General features: G+C 33.4%; 1 protein-coding gene across 1 annotated transcript; it reads right to left on the reverse strand.

Annotated features, from left to right (window-relative positions):
- Positions 1-6,575: 6,575 nt before the first annotated feature.
- Positions 6,576-13,493, reverse strand: LOC109340349 (putative glucose-6-phosphate 1-epimerase). The gene is made up of 8 exons (XM_019578023.1): positions 13,279-13,493; positions 12,756-12,830; positions 11,957-12,013; positions 10,740-10,900; positions 10,449-10,589; positions 8,666-8,768; positions 7,887-7,986; positions 6,576-6,972 (listed from the first exon to the last, which is right to left on the reverse strand). Exons 1-8 carry the CDS (start codon positions 13,429-13,431, stop codon positions 6,758-6,760), a joined length of 1,005 nt encoding a protein of 334 aa, XP_019433568.1. The 5' UTR covers positions 13,432-13,493; the 3' UTR covers positions 6,576-6,757.
- Positions 13,494-23,359: the final 9,866 nt, after the last annotated feature.

Genomic DNA, 23,359 nt, shown 5'->3' on the forward strand with positions numbered 1-23,359 from the left:
GAAGAATGTCCTCAGCCAATCATCAGCAAAGTCCCTAAGGCCATCAACCATACTTCTGCATCTATTTTCCCATTGATCTTTTTCTCCATGGCTTTCCTGGAATGCTCTTTCCCAATTCACTAACCATGCCTCTTGTTTGGCTATCACTTCATCATATGCCTTTTGGAGGTCCCAGAGCTGCCTCGAAAGGTGATCCTCTCTATGACTTGCAGCTGTTATGGATTGATGGTTAATTTTTTGTATATCTTCCAGAATTACCTTGAGTTGCTCTTCTTTCTTCTCTTTTTCATCAAGTGCAAAATGATACTCTTTTAATCGCGCCCATATCTCGTTCTCATTTTTTTGGCTCTCACGGAGGGCTTCTTGCAATTGTTCGAGCTTCGCCTCTAGATCACTTTTATCAGCTTGTGCAGCATTGATAACATGATTTCAAGCCTTCATTTGTTGACTGAAGTCAGGTAGTTTGGCATTTTTTTCCTGTACAAACTTAATCAGACGGTACTTGCCAGATTGAGAGCACATATGAGCATAATCCCTTTTCAGACTGACTTCTTCCTTTCTTAATGCATCAATGGTCTTATTAATCTTATCAATGGTTAGCTCACACTTCTCAATTTTGCATTGGGCTTCCTCTAGTTTTGCATTAGATATTTTGAGCTGACTCTTTAACAATTCATTTTCTGAGGGACAAGCTAGTTCATGGGATGGAGACATTGACGGGATGACTTCTCCTTTCCTCATCTCACTGCGCCACAACTTGTATTCTTCAGTGTAGAAAGCTTGATGCTCTCCTAGTTCATTTTTTCCATAGGTGTGGATGTTCTTCAATGCATTTCTTACTGTGTCCAGGGTTTCTTTGGTAGTTTCTTTGTCCTTGTACAAGATCACGAATCCCTGCAATTGCTCTTGAGGGACTGGCATCATGCCCCATTTCATTTGTCCAAGTACTAAAGCAGGGGTGACAGTAATGCATTCCCGTGGTCCCATGAGCACCATATGGGGTAGCTTCCGCATGAGTACATGATTTCATCCTGCTTATCATACATATTACATTTTGTCCTAATATTTCTATGAGTGACTTCATTGAATAATGTCTCTCAATCAGATAGCTGCATAGGTTGAAGCCTTGTGTTTCTGAACCGACGAAGAGGATTTATGGTCCAATCTAGATATCGATGATGCTTGAACCTTGTCACCATCCATACATGCAACAATTGTGCACAACATCTGATTTTGGAGATACCCTTTTCAAGACTTCTCCGGAGGGCGCGAAGAGTATCTGCTAGAACGACAGGAACTGGGTTACTCCGATTACACATTGGTCCACCATATCACTGACAAAAGGAAAACAGAGTCTATCGTAGATTGCTAATGCAAATGTTGGTTTAAACATATTCCAATCCTCTTTCTCCACCACTTGATCAAGATGCTTTTTCAAAAAATACCACTTCAATCCATAACAACGCCCTTGCTTGATGATGTGGGATGCAGCTGGACGGAAACCTGCCAACTCTTCAATGAGACCTTCAAGAACATTTTGTGTGCAAGTGAACAAATATACCTTAAGTCTGCTCTCTAGTGGGATGTCCAGAAGAATGCCATACTCTTCAATTGTTGGAGAAACATCTACATTTGGAAACTCGAAAATCCGCAAGGATGTATTCCAATGTTTTGTCATGGCTCCCATAGCATCTAAAACACTAGCATCAATAGGAACGAGAAGAAGATCTGCCAACTTACCATACTCCTTTGCAAACCGACTCTTAATATCTTTAGGGACTTTGGAGAGGAGTTCCACCAAATGGCCTACATCAAAGGTCTACAATTCAAACTTTACTTTATTTTTTATTGAGAGAGCATTGTTAGAACCCACAATTTTAGAACTAGCATCCATGTCTTGCTATACCAAATAACCTATATCTCAAAAGGTACATGTTTATTAAATGTGATTGAAAAATGTTTATATAACAAAAATGATGAATGAATATGAATATGCAATGATATATGCAATGATTTATGATATGATTAATATAATAATATATGTAATGATTTATGTTATGAAATGGTGTAAATCCCTCTTTTAGGATGGTTGACCCTATTTTGGGATAATATCGTCCATAGCAATATAAACTAAATATCATGGTCTAATAGATATTCATTATATTGTCAAGGCTTAGTCTAAGTTTATTTTTAAAAAGTGGACAAAACTTACCTTAGGGCTTGGGGCCCATTATTGGGGGTGATGATTATGTTTTGAGGCGTAACCCCAAAGTTTTACAAAATTTATGTTATCTTTTTTTTTTTTGGAAAGAGAAAAACTATCCTAGGGTGTGGAACCCTTTTGTGAGTATGCAATTATAGTGCAATAACAAAAATGAGTGATGAACTTTGACATTGATGAACGTTAAATCTCATTTTATGACATGTATGAATGCAGAATGGGGTGGACAAAATTTGTTTGTAGTGTCCTATACATGGTATACTTATAGGTTTTGGATAGACTAATGGTCACACAACTCTATGACAATGTATTAGGTCTCATAAAGTGGATTCGGTAAAGGCTCTATACTATTAGGTCACCAAATTGTCCATAATCTCAAAAGAAAGGAGTCCCAATATTCTAGGTTAGAAACAAGAGGAGTCAAGCCCCTCGAGTGTCTAATTAACAATACCAGGACAATTTGAGTGGTCCATTATGCTAATATCAAGAGACAAGTCTAGCACTGGTAAAACACATCTCCCTCTTATCTCAATCTTAATCTCTAACAACCTCGTATAGGGTGTATGTGCATGTAACTCAAGTGTACTGTTACTGTGTGAGGAAGCGAAAAAATTTGAAAAAATAAACCTTCACCCCAAAGCTGCAAAAAAAATGGTGAGCATATACAATAATATTAAATTAAAGCAATAAATAAAACTTGTAAAAAAATTATTTCGTTACTATTGTTTTTTATAGTTAATAATAATAGACAAAGGAAAAAAAAAGGTATTTAAATCATACAATTGGCTACAACTAGACCTAACTTTCTTAAACAAATCACCAGTAGAGTTGCGAGTTGTCGCGCCTCAATTTTCGGTTATGCGATCTCTTATAATCATATTGGGCTTTTGGATTTTGATATCTAGGTTCCGAAGTTGATTACGAATCAAGAAAGGTATAATCACCTCGTCCGCCCATAATTAAACGGTACCATTGCCAATTATATGATTTAAATACTCTTAGTTTATTAAAAAATAAATTGTATAAAACAAAAATATTTAGTGTTTTTTACGTCTCACAAGATTAAACCTTGATCCTATGTATCCCTAAATGTTTTAGGAAATCAAGATTACGTAGTTCTAATTTCTAAATTGGTTTGTTTGAAAAAATAATTAACTCAAGCAGCAGAATAATGTCCACACTGTATCTCATTATAACACGAACGTTTAGACAAGTGTTAAATGACTTGTCTCCATCCTGTGATTAATTCCAAAACAAGGTCATAATTTTTTATAAACATTTCTAATGTTATGTAAAAGCATTTTTTAAATCACACAATTTTTATTAAAATGATTTTAAATTGAGAAATGTTTTCACCTTTTGTTAATAACAATGATCCTAAAAAAATTGATTGGTCACTAAAATTGATCCTAAAAAATTTGGTTGTTAGTTGGATTAAAAATATTTTTTAATCATTGTTTGTACATACATAAAAAATGAATAAAATTAGTAATTATTTTTTGTAAAAATTATTACTTAGCAGTTTTGGTTACTGTCACAAAAAAATAATAAATTTTCATTCGTAAAATATAATTATTATTATCTAAAAAAGAAGTAAATTGCATTTAGAATAAAGAGATTATGTAGCTGTGGGGTTTAGTCTAGTGTGTAAGGAATCAGTACATCAGGACACGTGGTGCTTAGTGATTGGCTAAAATGTTGTTGTTTAGAGTCGGGTCATGTGGCAGACGCTGGTTTAGGGTAGAGACAGGTCTACCGTGCTTAGGATAGACAGGTTGCACGAAATAATTGCAGAAAGGGGCAGATCTGGTGCGGGTGACTCCAGGGATGCTGGATGCACGTGCCCACGTGTTAGCTTTCTGATTGGCTACAGGGGAGGGTTCAAGGAATAAGTAATATGCCTGGCTACACTGGAACGCACCTTGTGAATGGGAGCCATGTGTCCGTGTGTACGAGCCTATACAGAAGAGCGTACGCCCACATGCGTGTCACAAACTGATTGCCTGGGCTTAAGGCCAGGTGACTGGAGAGCCACGCGGGTTACTGTGACTGGGCAAAAGAAATTGCACGATACAATAGTCAACCCACCAAATCAGATTTGACTTGATGTTTTTTTTTTCATTGTATTCTTAATAAATATAAGATATTTCACATTATTTTTTACTATCTTATTTCTTATTTTTAAAATTTTCAATTAAATCATAAAAAACAATAAAAATATATTTCTGAATATATTTTAATTATTTAAAACTATAAATTTCAAAAAACTAAAAAATAAAATTATTTAATTGCTATTTGAAATTCAAATGGGGATATTTAGAATATCCCATGTATTATATTTATTTATTTTTTATAAATTCGAATTTAATTATAAAAATTAATAAAAAATCTATTTAAATATCTTTTATTTATTTTACAATATATTCGAGAGAAAAATAATATTTTTTATCCTTTTATGTTTTTGGAAAATGAGTATAGGTTTTTTAATGTTCTATTCTAATTTAATTCTTTTTCTTGTTTACTTATTTATTATTTTTCTGAAAATAACATAGGTTTAAAGAAACATTGTTAAAACTAATTAATTTGAAATTTCATTTATTTATCCTTTGTTTTTTTTATAATTCAAGTGAGACACTTGAAACATTCCATTTAAATCCTAAAATTAATAAAAATAATTATTTTTGTGAAAGTAATATTTTTTTTTTAAAATGTTGGGTTTTTTATGGGTTAGACAAAAATGGGTATTCACAAATAGAAAAATGATTAATTGGTCCACCTACCAATACAATATAACAATTATACTGCATTCAATCATACCAATTAAAGCTGATCATATCGATCGATTTTTCAATTGACTGTATTGGTCATATATGTCAATTTTCATTTAAAATTAAATTTTATTGAAAATGACTTATTGTTTACTAAAATGTTAGTACGGAGAACCAAACACATAACTTTTATCCTTGTTTATACTTTTAAAACATTGTCTATTATCGAGTGACATTTTGTTTTAGTATAAATAAAATTAGTTATTATCTTCTTTATTAATTTTGCAACATTAATATTAATGTAATATATGTATATTTAACTTCAGGTAGATATTTGTAAAATTTGTGATAAGTGAAGTACCGCTTATAGCAATGGAAAGGGTACAAATAGTATGTTATTTGAGATTGCAGGTAAAATAACTATTCTCACAATTTTGTATGAGATTTGAGAAATTGGTAAAAGAAAAAGTGGCAACAAATAGAGGTTAAAAAGGACTTCAAAAGTACCCAACATGCTCTTCCTCTCATTATAAATAACAAGACTTTTAAGACATGCAACTAAAACATATATTCACAACATCTTTAAACTTTTTTGACAGTGTCTTCACGAGGCAAGGAAAAACACTTGTTCTAAGATTAAAGTATTTGATAACTTATCATATGATGAAATCATATTTAATGAGATACTTAGTAAAAAGCATATTGTAACATTTGACTCCTCTATGTATATGGTTAATTGTAATTGTCACAATTTTGAATTTGTGGGAATTCTTTGTAGTCGTGCTTTGAGGATTTACAACGTTAAAGATATTTTGAGTGTACCTAACCATTACTCCTTCAAAAGAGGGTCAAAAAATGCCACGTCCACCATGCTAGTCTAATTTACTGTACTGCTGTTATGAAATCATTTTGTAATTTAGTTTTGGAAAGTCCAGGACACAAAAAACTCAAAAAATTATGTAGAATTTACTTGATATTGGAGTTGAGCGAGTGTAAGAATGTACTGCTAAACTCAATTTAAACCCATATGCAATAACCAGTGACATCATTTCCACTCAAAATGAGAATAATAGACATGTCCCAGTTCTAAATCCTCTCCTTGCAAACTAAGGTAATGTCTACTATGAAGAAGAGTGTTATCCTTGATTTGGTTAAGTTTTGATGAAGACTTAAACATCAACAAAAAAAGATTGAAGACTTGATTAATTCCTCAATATGAGAAGAATGAAAGATCTTTGTTGGATGAAGACAGACCTAACATCTCTAAAAAAGGTGATAGACAAAAAATAAAGCAAAATATGCCCATATAACAAAATAACCCAAAAATATTTCTTATAATCTGTCAATCATTTTTCATATTATAAGATAAGATATTCACCAAGAATGTATTAAGTAGCCTACGCCATTTAGAAATAAACAATTAACTGGGATTTAAGAACCTAAAAACTACTGGGTTAAAAAATAATCCCTCTGAGACCGGGCCACTCAACCCAACGTGAAAATATGTTGAATTGTAGGCTGTAAATTCGATCCTCCACGGCAACAACTGTGGACTGTTCTACTAGTATGCTTTGTGGAGTTTGTCATGACCAAATGACTCATCCATTACAGGAAAATAATAGTTTAACAAAATCTTATGCAAATGAGTTCATTTGTCCAACACAAACTTAAATAGAACATGAAGGGGGAAAATAATGTTGCAACAACAATCATTTTTCCTTCTTTATTTATTACCTGTACACTGAACAGCACAAAGAACAACAATCTTTCAGGTGCCTTGAAGAACTCTCTGGGGATCAAGTTGTCCACTACAATAACTAGAGGGGACAGCTGAAAACTCTAATCTTCCTTTCCATTCTTCTCCAGGTTTCAAAGTGATGGCCTTTTCAATAGCAGCAGCCTCTACACAGAGCATATGCTTATACTCATCGTCACCAAAATCAGCCATAGCTTTCGCTTTCTTATCCCAAGGATTCCACACCACTAGAAAATAAATAATTTATATAAGAAAATAAAAAAGGTTAGAAGGACAGTCATGTAATTTTGGGAACTTAGAAAATACAACTCAATTATGATGCAATTTATATGAATGTCAACAGTGGTTGGCAAAACTGGTAAAGGTGGAAAATGTCAACTAAATTAGCCAAGATTCAATTCCTGATTGCGGCCATTGTCATGTAGGTAATCTATAAATACTGCCATAAGCACTTACTGAGCTAGAGGCCAGCCTTAAACCTAGGATGAGGCAGCCAGCTTTGACCCTATATATTTATGTGCCAAAAAAAGCTTTGTATGTAATAATACTCAGTTGATGAGTTCAGGCAGATTTGTTAAGTGGTGTCAGATTAAGCTATCAATGTTTTGCGTCTGATTCTTCTAAAGTTCATTAGTACTAGCATTAAAAAACTACATTATTAGTTCATAACCCAAGCTCAACCATCACAAATGAAGACAAGACATCAGAATGTGTTTAAGTTGGATTTGGAAAATGCCATTGCTAGCTTAAAGAGGGTAGATGTACACAGCCTTACTTCCAGACTGTTTCCAGGATTCGAACCTGTGACGTTATGGTCATTATGCAACAACCAACAAACTTAACAGATAAGTACCTTCTTTATCTAGAGCATGAAAGCTAAATAAAGCAAACATTGGTAACATAACATTATATCATGACACAGATAAGTACCTAAAGCTATGCTCTACCAGCAAACTTGACTTTCCACTCTACCAGCAAACTTGACTTTCCACTCTACCATATGCCATTCTTCTATATTTACACATCTATAAGGCACATCACATATTTTTAAATCATAAAGCTTCAAATAACAAAAGTTCCAACTAGTACACCTTATGAGTACCACAAAGTTGGTATGTAAGTTGAGCTTGATAATACTCACCTGCATCTGGAAGGCCATCTTTGCGCAAAACAAATGTTCTCTTCTTCTCATGGTCAATAATTGCAATCTTTGTAGGGGTGTGAAGATATATCTTGTCAACCTATCATCAATAAAAACAGGAGTGTCAGTTTGAACTCACCAAAAACTATTAACATTAGTATATCCACATTAACTACATACAGATATATGTGCCTAGAGTAAGATATTAGTACAAACTAGGTACTTCAATATACACATAGGTGCATGTATTTATTTATTTTGTTCTTTCCTTCTCTAGTATTATTTTCAACAAATATATCTTTCAGATATCACCTATACCCAGATATTGAATTGGTGACATGGCATTAACAGGCCAACTTGGTAAATGGCCACCCCTATTACAGCAAAGGTAAATAAAGAGAAAAGGTGAAAAAGTAAAAAGAAGGAAAAGATGGGGGAAAAACACATAGGATGTGGACGAGGAAGAAACAACTGTTTAAATGTTTCTGTGAGGTGTGAATGAAGAGTATTAAACATTACTTTGGTCTTCAGGAACTATATATATAAGGAAAACATTACTTTGGCCTTCAGGAACTATAAACTGGCCCCATAATCTATATAACAAAACAACACAAGCCTGTGACGTTTCTCTTTTGTTATTTAAAAATAATGGCGTTGTAATTTTAATTTCAAGAATTTTTTTATATGAATAACTCAACAAGTTTATAAACATGTTTTATTTATTTCAATTAATTCAATTTGGTATAATAAATTTATATGTAAGGGCAAAATAAACTTACTCCTGATTCAAATGTTAAAGCATCCCCCTGTTCAGTAAAGCGTTCCTTGTTCTGCAAGTTGTCAAGATAATCCAAGGTCTCTAATCCCTCCACTCGAACCTCACTGAACACATGCAAATACTCGAGTAAGATGCTCTATCTATATACCTATACTAAAAAGAAAAGAAAACTATGTCCAGAAACTAAGCCAAAATTAAGGCCAATTAGTTCTAACTGAACCAAATCACAGTTGAGAAATTTAACAATACTTGAACATCTCACCAGATTAAAACTAATTTGAGTCAAGTCGGGAAGACCCAATTACGGGGGCAAAGCCCTTCAAACCAATTTCTTTTCTATTCATAACACTCGAACTCAAGACTTTACTTGAAGGGAACCATGCTCCTTGTCACTTATAGACCAACTAGGGTTGGTAGACAGAACAGAATTTGTTCATAGAAGAAACTAGACTTGCTTATCTATGAAGCACAAATACTTACATGAGTATTGGACATGATACGTATCTGATACGTCGATACGCATTTTCTTGAAAATGCAGGATACGATACATTTGGGGTACGCATATAACATATGTACATAAAATATATAATTATTATTATGAATTTCTAAATAAGGAACATATTTTGTAGACATCACCAAATACAAAACGAAATCTATAATGTCATAAGATCAATCTCGTTTAATCGATGATTAACATTATGCATATATATTTCCTATTCATTCTCTATGCAATAAGCATGTTTTGTTTTATTTCTCCTGCTACAAGTCCACTTGGTAGATTGCATATTATGTTTCTCTCTTCTACTTAATTGATTGTGTTATGTCTTTTTCTCTTTTAAAATGATCTTTGTGGTATTTTGGGTGTCTATGAGGTATCATGAAAACATTTTAAGTGTCGGTGCTTCATAGTTGCTTATTATATCTATGCTAGAAGACTATGAATGCAACCTCTGTGCTTCATATACCAAAAGCCAATAAATCCACCTTTGATCTTAAAAGTGTTATGCGGACTTGTTTCACAAAATAAGAAAGTCATTAAGGCAAAGAGAGGATGACTGATAGGTTATCCTTAACTGAATTAGTTAGAAAGTTAGTTTATCTATTTTATCTTTTAATAGTTTATATGGTTTAATTTATCTATTTTATCTGTTACTAGTTTATCTGGTTTAGTTTATCTATTTTTAGTTTATTAGGTTTAGTATAAATAGAGGTCAGTGTACCTCTGTGAATTTAAGTTTTTGGGAGAATTAGGATTTGGTGGCTGGTTATTGGAGACCAGCTGTAATTCTTCTTGAGAACATTCTTATTTATCAAATAATATTACATTTCAGTTTCTATTCAAGAATTTGATTGATTCTATTAAAATATTCTTATTTTTGGTGAGATCTTTCAGACCCTCGGGTACCAGATTTATCAACGACAATAACAACTCCCCTCTCGTCCTCCTCCACAAAATAAAATCTCTCATGATAATGATTTAAAATCTGTTTCTAAATAAATTCACCTCTTTCTTGCAATGAAGTATATATCAAGGAAAGAAAATCGCATTTGGATCTGCATTATAGACAACTATAAGAACCAACCATCATAACCTTGAGCACCAACAAATATTAAAGTAACCTGATTTTTCACTACAAAATCATGCAACTTCATCACTGAAGGATACGAACCAAGGTTGCAAACAAAGGGACAGCAAGTTATAAATGTGTCAATAGTCAATTTATAAATAAATTAATACAAAACTAAGATACTGAAGTGTGACAGACAGGTTTCAAGCACTTACCTAATGTCTGACACAGAAAAGTATGTATGATACGCAAAAGTGAAAGAAAATGGCTTCCCATCACTGTTTGTGTTCCTGATCCGAGATGTCAACATTAGACCCCCTCCAGGCCCCAGAGCTACCCTTACACGGAACTCAAAACTACATACAAAAAGAATGCCACATAATATCATAATGAAATATAACATAAACAACAATACAAACCCTGAAAATAATTGTTTGGTAAACGAGGTAGTAAAAACAATGAAGGTACATATAGGTAACAGAATTTTGAATGTCTCCTATACATACCTGTGAGGCCAAACCTTCATGTCTTCTTCTGAGGGCTTAAGAATAAGATCAACAAAGGATTTGTTCAAAGTATTTGTTGGAAAAGGAGGAGGGTCATCCTCAACAGACCAGAACCGGTTTCTAGCAAATCCATGTGAGTCAAGGGTACCATGGTTTGCAAACTGCAAACAGAGAGCAAATTTCCTTGAGCAAGTCTTTAGTCATCAGATACGTGGTACTGTTGTTCAGTATGGGTACGCAGTATGTCACTTTTCAAATATATGGCACATGAGAGGTATAGGGGTATTAGTAAAAAAATTGCTGGTTGTGGTTTGAGGTTGCGTATGAATTGTGTCTATGTATGGGATATTTTTTACTTTTTCAGTTATTTGGACAGCTAATATTTATTATTAGATTTAATTTGGGCCTCAGTTATTGACTACTTCCAATTTTCGACCAGTCTAAGTGATATCATGTGTCCAGCTATCAAAAAGAGAAGAATGTTTGTTTATGAAATATGACAGCAAGTAGCTCTTTTCTAGGTTACGTGATGCAATTAAACCTACGGTCATGCCTACTTTTATTTCTTGTCTTCTCATCTTCTATTTCAGTTAAATTTCCACTTTGCCCTGACCTACTCTCCGTATCAGAAAGCATTCAAATCTAATCCCCACTCAAAACCTAATTGTTCATTACTTGGATTTGTTTTTAAAAACCTACCACACCTTAAACCTCCTGATAACTCTTCACAAAACCCAAACAGCTACTAAGCTGGTCCTCAAGCCCTCCTACTGCCTGCAAATCACCCTCAATAACATACCCCCAATCAGTGCATTAAATTGCACTAAGCAATCACAATATTGCTGTTTTGGGAGTCCATGCAAAGGGATAGCGACCGTAATTGTGGCCGCATTTTCCTGCAATTGTGGTAAATGCAATGCAACTCTGATCGCAATTTAAAACACTGCACCCAATGAATACAATGGAATAAGATTACTTGACATAGGATATCATGTTTATATATCTGGGAGGAATGTGATAATATATGATTTATATCATGAAAAGGGTATCGGTTTAAGAACATGGAGCTTAACTTTCATGAGTTAGTACATGAGATATTAACACTTTCTGCTCTCATCTCTTCGCCCTTCTTTTCCCATTTCTATCTCGCCTTCCAAAATAGCTTTATCATGATAAAAGTAATCATTAAAATACAGAAATAGTTAAGAAGTACATACTTGTGGAAAGCATATTGGAATCCCTCCACGAATTGCCTTAGGAGGCTTAAACACAGCCTGCACAAGGAAATAGATATAAGTAAAAGATGATGAGTCATAGCTTACCAACACAATCGCAGGAGTTGAATATTCTCAAAACGACAGTCACATCACATGGACGTCATGTTAAAATAATAATTTAAACTAGTTTTTTCCATTAAATGTATTAATCCCAGGAAAAGAAAGGGGTCCTCTCAGAGTATATACGAATTATAATTACTGCTGTTGAAGCAAATATTAATAATATAAGGGATTAGAACATTCTATATATGAAATTATAAGCAAGATAAAATATTGATTGATATAAGTGTTATTTTAAAAGAAAAAGGATCTCAACTACCAAAAGACCATATAGCTGTTAGGAGTCAAGTTATTTATTCTATGATCACTTAATGCATGAACTAGAAATAAAATAGAGCAAACTATGTTGGATTGATGGACAAGTATGAAATGGAATTTAATGATACTAGGTTCCATTGTTTGGATAATTTAAATATGATGGAATGGGGTGGATCCTGATCCATTCCATTCCATGCAATACCATTTTTTGCTTCCATCCCAATTTGGTGAAGGGGATGGAATATAATAAAACAAAATATCATTCAATCATAAAATATCCAAACAGTGATATGGTAACTCTGTGTCACATTCCATTCCAATCATCATCAAATATCCAAACACAGCCATAAAGACTTCAAAAGCTCATCAAAATTTAAGTTTATGGCATAACAAAGATGTTTGATACAACATACATAACCACCTTACTACTGAGAAAAAGCAATTCCTCGCCATTGTCATTTTTCCAAGAAGTCACATGACCACCATATAGATACACCTGAAATGAAAATCAAGAGCTGTAAAATGTGTATAACTCCTTTTGAAGATTAAAACCATGTTTTTATACTCTAACATACTAGTTTACATTTTTCTCTCAAATCCGTCAATAATCACAAGGCAATAAAATTGAGACACTTTAACTCCATAAACGTTATACAGATCAACTTTCTCAATCATAACAAAACACACACAAAGAAATTAAATGTCATCATCATCGTATTATAAGTTAACAACATAATGACACAACTGATACTTTAGCAGTTGAAAATTCAAGCAAAACCAGCAAATCAAACAACGAAAAATACTATTACAACTCAGATCTAACAATTCTATATCCAAACAAACTGACGAGATCAGCATGATAGGCAATTAAAAAAGAGAATAAAAAAACTATGAATGCGAATTGATGAAAAAGGTAGATCAGAGATTCTGGAAAAGGAAAATACCTCGGCGGAGGAACCACGAGAATCGCGAAGAATGACTTTGTCCAAGCCATTGATTCCTTTGGAGAAATGGACGAAAGGGGTTAAAGATGAAAGCGAAGAAGAAGGTGTAGGTGAAGGTGATGAAGGAATTTTGTCCTTTACGTTAGTACTCATACTTGTTTGATTTGTGTGAGTGAGTAAGGATGTGCCTTGTGACTTGTGAAGCAGACCTGTAATTCTCGTTCTTAAATAGAATGGTTTGAATTAAATCATATTTCCTTAAAATTAATCTATAAGATAAGAAGTGCAGTGTTTTTTAAACTTAGAGCACGTGATTCCACTCTCCTTTTTTTCCATCTGTTTGCTCAACTTCACTTCACCTCCACTATCAACACATCCACTTCTTTCTAATTTTTTCCTGTTTTTTTTTCATCCCCAAGTATTTGTTTAACCTTTATAATCGGAAGATAACATTAAAAGAGTCTATAAAAAGTAAATATAAATAAAGAAAGATGTACCCAAATTTGCTACTAGAAAAAATAAATAGTAACCCATGACTTTATTTAAATTACACAAATCATATTTCATATTTCTACACATATACAAACCTCTAATTTTTTATATTTTTATCATATTGATCACCCCTGCATGAGAAATAAGTGTAATCTTTTAAACAAAAAATATGATAAATGCAATTAAGTTAAACAAAACATGGTATATTATGGAGACATGTTCAAATAATATACAAATCAATGTATTTTATTATTTTTGGTTACAAAATGCATCAACAATTTTAATGAAATATTGTTTAAATCGTTCTTATATTATATTGTAACGAATCAAAAATAATAAAGAGATATTGACTCATATTATTTGGACTTGTCTCCACGATATATCATGTTTTGTTTAACTAAATTGCATTTATCATATTTTTAAAAAGATTACACTTATTTCTCATGCGGGGATAGTGTGATGAAAATATAAAAATTAGGGAGTTTGTGTAGGTCTAAAAAAGTAAGGGATGGTTTGTGTAATTTCGCTAAAACTCATAGAGTGTCAGTGTAATTTACTCAAAAATAAATGATTTTAGGAAAGTTTTACTAAAGAAGGTTCAAGATAAAAAGTAATTTTCAAAGTAGTTTTTAATTACTCATAATGCTTATAAAATGTGTCATAAATAAAGTCTACTAATATAGTAAAATCATTTTCTCCCAATATAATATTAAATATTGTCTAGTCTAAAATATATCCAACTAAATGTTTGTGGTACCAATATCTAATTCCACCATAAAATAAGGGCACAAACACTATTATACAAAATAGTCCTAAAAAGACTTCGTGAATCATAAGTAAATTATACTACTTTAAACTTTTAACAAACTTATTTACAATTTATTTATACATGCAAGTATCATAAGACATAGAGGAGGTAAGACATTAAATTATGAAAAGCGACAATATGCATTTATTAAGAATTATAACATCATAGCAATACCAACAAATATAATACAAAAATTAGACAATTATATGTATAACAAATTACATACACAACCATTATTATTTCAACTCATAATAAATATGCGCAAATAATGAATGATGTTTGTATCTTATGTATTGGGTGAATAGGTGTAGCAGAATACTATAACCACTTTTTCGATTAATGAGATATTTAGAAAACAACCATTTTAATCAATTATATAGACCCTTAATCGATTAGTGACAGTACTGTTTAATCGATTAAGCATAGGTTTAATGGATTAACCTTATTCTTTTCTTTCTTGAAAATAAGGTTTCTTGAACAAAAAGTTAGCCAAAATTTCAATCAATTAAGATGCAAGACTTAACGAATTTACACTTAATTAATACATAGAATCAGAGCAAGCAGTAAGCCTTAATAAGCAAATTAATTTTAACTAAACAAATTGTAAATTGACAGAAATTAAAAGATAAGGGATAGAAAACTCGAGACTCGATCTTTTATCTTGGTTCATTTGCGAGTCCACTTGCAAACTATATTCAGGCATCTCCTTCTGATATTGGGATATTTTTCTTGACTAATGAAAATAAAATGTTTTACAAAACATACTTCCAATCAATACAAGACTTTTTTCTTGGACTATGGAGATCCCTGAATGGTTTGACCCTCAATCCTCTATGGATAATCCTCACCACTATGGTTCTGGCTCCAACCACTCCTACCTCAATTCCAAGATCCTTGTATCAGTGAATACTCAACCTAACCTCAACTAGGATTTTCAACTCAATTCTCTATTACACGATGACACTAATACACCAAGAGAACTCAAGAAAAACTTTACAAGATTACAAATTGTTGTTGCACCTAAATTGTGCTAATCTAACAATCCCAAACAACACTAAAACCTGAGTGGAAATCTCACAAAAGATTGAATATAAAATTGTGTGATTTATCTAGGTTTTTGAAAATTGGTTTTTGACAATAAATGCATAAATGGCAATTTCCAATTGAAACTACCATATCTCATTTTCATGTATCAAGAAAGCTAAAAGATTTTTCACGCAACACTAATTTAACTCAAATGAATTTGAAAATTAATCTCTGAAATTTTTCAAGACTTGATTGATTATGAGCAAATGGGAAAATTCAGCTTTTATATGAAATTGGTTTCTGCATTATTTAATCGATTAAAGCATGGCTTAATCAATTAATGACGACAAGAAATTATAATCTTTAGCTACTGCAACTTTGTTAATCGATTAATCTCATACTTAATCGATTAACAGATTCATGTTAGCATTTAATATATTAACACGTGATGTAATCGATTAATTGTGTTGAAAATTAGTTTCTTTAATGTATGATGAACTTTCTACATGATTTACGAATGCATGATATATGATTTTCACAAGATATAAGATTTTGATGTACTAAAATCAATATGTAGATACATGATCATGTTTGTATGTATAAAAGTCTCTTATTTTAAGTTGTTCAATTTTAATTTTGTGAGACTCCTATTCTGGTTTGCCTAGCCTAGACTCCTTCTATGTAAACATCTAAAGACACTAAAGAAATAAAACATTAAACCTAAGGCTTTGTTTGGGAGTTAGGAGGGAAAGGGAAGGAGAGAGATCAAAGGGTTCGGAAGGAGAAGGAAGGGAAGAGAAAAGGAAGGAAATCCTCCCCCTTGTTTGGGAGTATAAAATTTAGAAGAGAGAGTAAACCAGTGTTATTGGGACCGGACCGGACCGGATGGTCCGATCGGTCCAACCGTTACCCGTTTGCATAGACGGCCCCGTACACCCATAAAACCGGGATGCCATTCCAAGCCGTTTTGGCCCGTGGAAAAACCGGTCCAACCGGGTTAGACCGGATAAAACCAGAATAACCTGGTTGGTTAAACCGGCCGGCTGGATGAAATAAAATAAAAAATAGAAATTAGGCCCTACACACTACAACCTTACCTTGCAAGTTGCAACAGTAAAAAAAAAAGAGAACTCAAACCTAGCTGCTGCTAGCCGCCACCCTTCACCGTCACGGTCTTCTTCTTCACCATTGTCGTCTTCATCCTACACCATCGTCATCTTCTTCATGTCGCCGTCTTATTCTTCACTGTCATCATCTTCACCCTTCACGTTGTTGTCTTCTTCCTTCACCTTCTGACTTTGCTATCTTCTTCCTTCATCATCTGCAAGTTTTTCACCTTCTTCCTTCATTGTTTTGATTCACCTTTTGCATCTCACTTTTAATAGGAAACAGAAACATTACTCTAGGTTCACGTTGCTGTTTAGGTTCATGTTCTTCCTTCACTGTTTAGGTTCACATTGTTGTTTATCTTTTTTATACTAATACTTTGAACCATTAGTTTAGGAATTTAGGTGGTTCACGTTGCAAGAACATTATTTTTGGTGGCAGTACATGTGAACCATCTTATATTTTAGACTAAAATTATTTAGATATTAATTCTAGGTGGCAGTACATGGTAAACTTCTTAGTTTAGGTGGCAGGAACATTATTTTGATTTATGGCATTATACAAAACATGATATTGATAAGTATATCATTCACTTATTTTAATTAATTATATAATATATGTATATATATAATTATATATGATATTATAATGTCGTCCGGTCCGACCAAACGGTCTAACCGGTTAAACCGGTTAGAACCTATACAAGAGTTCTTCCGGTTTGATGTCCGGCTCGGGTTTCATAACCTTGGAGTAAACTAATGATAATGTAAGAATATTTTTTTTTATTTTCCATTAAAAATGAGAAATGGACAATAATATATAATTATATATTATTACTAAACATATTTAGTTATTTTGACATTTTATCTCCAAACCTCCCCCCCCCCAATTGGGGGAACTTTAAAAATAGACATATGGAGGGTTTTGGAGGGATTGAGAAACCCTCCAAAAACTTCCCCTCTCCTTGATCCAACTCCCAAACAAGGGGAAGACTTTCCAAAGCCATCCATTTCCTTCCCTTTCCCTCCAAAACCCCACTCCCAAACAAGGCCTAAGTCTTCCTTAATGTTGAGGCTTTGAATCTTGACTTTCTTGTTTGTTAAGTTGTCTTTATCTTCAAACTTCCTTTTGTCTCCTTGTCTTTATCAAAACTATATAATGTTGCACACATGTAATCTCATAATGCGCTATTAAATAATATTTCATGCAATGCTTATGCAACTCAACCAATTCTTCTCCATCAAAATGTCTAAAGGCCAAGATATTAGTGGGAAAGCAATCGTGAATATAGATTCCTTAAGAACAACAAGTAACAATATCTATTATTTTCCAATACCTGTATCAGTTTTGCTTATGTGGTAAGCCCAGTTCGTTTGTGTTTAAACCATGAAAAGAATAGCCAAAAGTATGGAAAGAAAAAAATATTACTAAGTTAATCGATTATGCAGTCTTTTTAATTGATTAATGGATTTAAAAAATAATTAGTTTTTGAAAACATGAATTGCACTTAATCCATTATTGTTGCAATTAATCAATTAAGTAGATTAATAATTAGCTAAAATGAGAGTTTTTGTGTATTACATTTGTCGAAACTCATAATTATTCTATCTGCATGCATATTAACAGATAAATTGCAGAAGAATCAATGCATAATAGAATTAATCACATAGTAGCACATAGCATTGTTCAACATATAGTAACACAAGATAGTAACGATGTTCAGCAAAGCACACAACAAACAGCAAAATATAAGTCATAGGTTACAAATTAAATGATAATGAGTCATAACAAATTATGACAAATTACAGCAACACACACCTAACAATGAACCTAACTAGGACACTCTAAGAAGCCCTAAGCTACTCTAACAATCAGAAGGTGGTGGTGGTGGTTACGAGAGTCTAGGAAAAGCAGATAACATAATCTTTAGAACCTCCAACTGAGTTTCGTTATCCAGCTCTTGTCTGTGAAGCTCATCCATGAGCTCGTCTTCCATTCCTTGTAGACACTCATACATGCATTACTCCAATGCATCCAAGTGAGCTAAACCAAATGTTGGTCTTGTAGGTGCAGGAATCTCAGCATTGTCTTGTCTAGTGTTCTGCTTAGCGCGATCTGCATATTCCTCCTCATTAGGCAACCCCAAATCCATAGTGGTATTATGATCCTCCTGATACATCCAACCATCAACATATTTGTAGATGCCCATTTTATGGACCAGGTTGTCACCAACTAAATGATCTCTGGAGTTCACAACAATTATCTCCTCGCTAGTGGTCTCAATACCTAGATAGTCTATTACGTGAGAGATAAAAGTTCCATATGCTAACAATCAAGAGGATGAAGCAGCGATGCCAAACATTACTTTCAGGATCTCCAAAGGCCAATTTACCATTATGCCTTCCTAAATTGCAAACATCAGCTTCAAATCATTAACAATGAGTTGTGCATGGTTAGTGTTATGCTGAACTAGGATGTATGCAATAAGGTAATGGCTCCTTCCTTGAAGTAGTAAGGACCCATTAGGCACGACTTATACATTTCCACTATATCATATGAGTTTCATAACTCATTATCACAATCCCCTAATGAAGATCCATCACTTGATAACCCTCCAACATCCAAAAATAGTTCTTCAGACAATATAAACAATTTTCCTTTAATCACACTAACATAATTCTCATCCTTATACTGAAAATTCCCATGGAATACCCTAACCAATGATGGATAAACATTACCTTTTAGCTCTAAAAAGGTGTTGACACCATGCATCTCCAAACCGTGGAGAAACTCAAATTCCTAATCTACCATTCAAGCCATATATGTGTATCGTATGTTGGTTGGCTTCCGACTAATGAATTTAGCTAGCCTTGCAGCTTGAAGGGAAGGACAATTATAAGGGGTAGTCCGTAAGGTGCTTCTGCCACTCTATATGGATGAAGATCTCCCAACGTCAAAGTTTCGAGTGCGTTTAGTAGTATGCTTAACTCGTTTTCCTCTACCATCACTCATTTTTCCAATTGCTTTAGGTGATAATCGATTAACCGAATCAATTTGGGAAAGGAATTAGGGTTTCTAATTTGGGGAAATTGTCATGTGTGTGATTTGAGATGAAATTGGAGGTTAGGAGAGGAGAGGAAGAGTGAGAAATAATATGGTATGCTTGAAATGGCAAATAGTCAAAGGATGCCATCAATGATTAACCTACTTAATTTTGATGAAGACAAGGAGTTAAATAGAATCTTGAAGACTTGGAAATCACCACAAATAACATGCCGAAAACTCAAGGTCAACGACGTAGAACTTAGGATTGCTTTATTAGTCTAGAGTCCTAAGATGTTTGCCTGGTGTTGAGTTTGGGTTAGGTAAACCCAAGATGGAAGTCTCACAAAAGTCTAAAATGAAAATCATATAGGTTGAGGAATTACATATAAGTATATATGTGATAAGTAAGATTCATGCATTTGCATTAGGCATACATGGTTTTTGTGCATAAAAGAATCATCTATTTCAAAATAATATGTTGCATGTTCTTTCATCATATAAAATGTTTACCATGCATTTAAGAAAAACCATTTTCATACATATTAATCGACTAACGTGATTGATAATTGATTATATCTTGTTGAAATTCGTTAATCAATTATCGAATGGTATAATCGATTAAAATGAGTTACAATAGCTAGCCTCCTAGGAATTCTGGCTTATTAGTCGATTAAGGAGTTTGATAATCGATTAAGCCATAACTGAAAAACTATTTTCATAAGCACATTAATCGATTAATGTGGTATATAATCGATTAACATTTGTTTCAGTCAGTTACATATAAAAACTGATATTTTAACAAATATGCATAATTCATAGATTTCAATTTTTACATTGAGGAAAAGTGAACCCAAAATTCTCAGAGCTGGATTTTCAAAGCATCTTGCTTATCTTTGAAAGATTTCTTGCATAGTTTTCTTAGAGAGAAGAGAGAGAATTTCTTTTAATACTTCTGTAATTTTCCATTCATTTGAAAAACCCTGCATAAACTTCACATTTAGTTTAAGGCTGGTTGTGAGATTTCTATAGAGGGTTGTAGAGCCGATATTAGAGTTTTATCAGCGCATTAAGTGTGCAAATAACTCAGCAATTATTTTGTTACACAAGGATAGTTCTCGTGGTGTGTTAGTATCATCACATTAGAGAATTAGTTGTCTTAACGGAGCAGGAAGTCTTGATCGAGCAATACTTCGGCTGGGGCAAGATACACAAAGGGTGTTGTATCCTAGTAGGTGTATAGAGTGGTCAAACCGAGCATGTAGGCTCAACAGGTTCAAGAAGGAAGTTCTTGTTAGGTGTATTGGAAGAGTTCTTATAATCGAACATTTGTTTCCAATAGTGAAGAAAAATCTCCCAAGATCAGAAGGGGAGGCCTCGATGTAGTTTGCAAGTGGACCCACAAATGAACCAGGATAAAAATCCTTGAGCACTTTCTCTTTCTCTATCTCTTTTACGATTCTGTCTTTATTTGTTTTCTGTTTCAATTGCATTCTGTAATCTGTGCTAATTGTTAATAATCTGCATGTAATCAAGAATCAATTTAGGACAATATAGATCAGTAATCATTATTGTTTTCATTTTAAGAAAATATTGTTTATCAAAGAATCAAGAATCAACATAATCAATTAAGACAATTGTCCATAATTGATTAACCCTGTTATTAATCGATTAACTACAACCATTTTCTATTCTGCGCATAAATCAGAAAAGCGAGATTAGTGATTGGGTCCACCTATTCACCCCTCTCTAGGTGTGTTTTATCTTACTAGTACCCAACAAGTGGTATCAGAGCTAGTACGAAAGTGCTAGCTTGACCACTTTATTCGTTGATCCTAGGGATTATCACTATGGGTTTCGCTAACCCTTTCAGCGGTGAAGACGTATCCATCAACCAGCCTCCGATTTTTAGTGGCGATGGGTACACCTACTGGAAAATGCATATGAGAATCTTTATTGAGGCAATCGACACATAGATTTGTGAATCCATGGTCAATGGGCCTTTTACTCCACTATATATGGTGGATGGTGAGCCTAAAGAAAAACCGAAAGGCTTGTGGATTGATGAAGAGAAACGTAAAGTCCAACACAACCTTAAAGAAAATAACATGATAACTTCTACCTTATCATATGATGAATTCTTTAGGGACTCATAGTGCCAAAATGCAAAAGAAATGTGGGACACTTTACAAGTAACCCACAAGGGCACGAGCGAAGTTAAGCATGCGAGGCTAAATGCGTTAACACATGAATATGAGTTATTTCGAATTTTTCAAAATGAATTGATAAGTGAAATGAAAAAAGATTCACTCATATTGTTAATCATTCAATTGCTTTAGATAAGAGTTTTGCTATGGGTGAACTAACAAAGTATTGTGTTGTCTTGACAGGAAATGGTAGCCCAAAGTCATGACAATCATGAAAATCAAAAGAGTTAGATTCAATGCCTCTAGCAACTCTCTTTGGCAAACTCCAAGAGCATGAAATGGAGTTGGAGTGCTTAATCATGCATGAAGATTCAGACAAAAAGAAAAAGGGAATCTCTCTTAAAGCCACATCGTCACAAGAACAAGAAGATAGAGATGACGAAGATTCCGATTCTGATCTGGATGATGAAACCTTAACAGTCGTAGTTCAAAAAATTGGTAAATTTCTCAAGAAAAAAGGAGGGTTCAAGTGTTTTCGAAAGAAAGAGGCAAGAGACTCATCCAGAAAAGGCAAGGCTCCCAAAGACTGTATAACTTGCCATGAGTGTGACAACCCGGGTCATATGTGATACCAATGCCTGAGCTACCTCAAGAAGGTTGAAAATGACAAGAGCAATCCCCGAGAATTCAAGTCCAAGAAAGCGTACATAGTTTGGGACTCAAGAACAAAACACATCTAGCATATTCGATGAGGAGGAGACCGTCAAACTATGCTTAATGGGAAATACTCAAGAAATTGGCATTACATGTGATCAGGATGACACAACTGAGGTACAATATTCTGACACTTCTTCATGTTCTAATGAGTCTCGTACATATGATGAATTGTATAGTGCTTTTTTTGAATTACATGAGGGGCTAAAGAAACTAGCTAAGGTAAATATAGATAGGAAAAAAGTCATCATGTTGTATGCAAATAAAATTGTTAAAATGTAAGAAGAATTGAATGAACTAAAATTAGAATATGAGTCTTTAGATCTTATTTACTCTTGTGCCTCATGTACTTACTCTACTAAGTTAATTAAGACTCCTATATGTGAACAATGTGATGTTTTGAATGCTGAAATTTCTGATTTAAAAGATAAATTAGCAAAGTTCACCTAGAGTAGTCAAAACCTGAACAACTTACTTGTTACATCTAGAAAAGTGATGCTCTTAAGTCTTTCAAAAATCTGGCCAAATATTTCCAAAACCAATTTGATCACAAGATAGTTTATATTCGTAGTGATCATGGTGGGGAATTTGAAAACCACCTATTTGACAAATTTTGTGAGAAGCATGAGATCCTACATCAATATTCAGCTCCTCGAACCCCTCAACAATAATGGTGTTTCTAAGAGGAAAGTTCGAGTATTATAGGAGCTAGTTAGAAAAATACTAAATGAAAGCAAGGTCCCTA

The sequence above is a fragment of the Lupinus angustifolius genome, unplaced genomic scaffold, assembly GCF_001865875.1.
Source record: "Lupinus angustifolius cultivar Tanjil unplaced genomic scaffold, LupAngTanjil_v1.0 Scaffold_164_6, whole genome shotgun sequence".
NCBI classification, from domain to species: domain Eukaryota; kingdom Viridiplantae; phylum Streptophyta; class Magnoliopsida; order Fabales; family Fabaceae; genus Lupinus; species Lupinus angustifolius.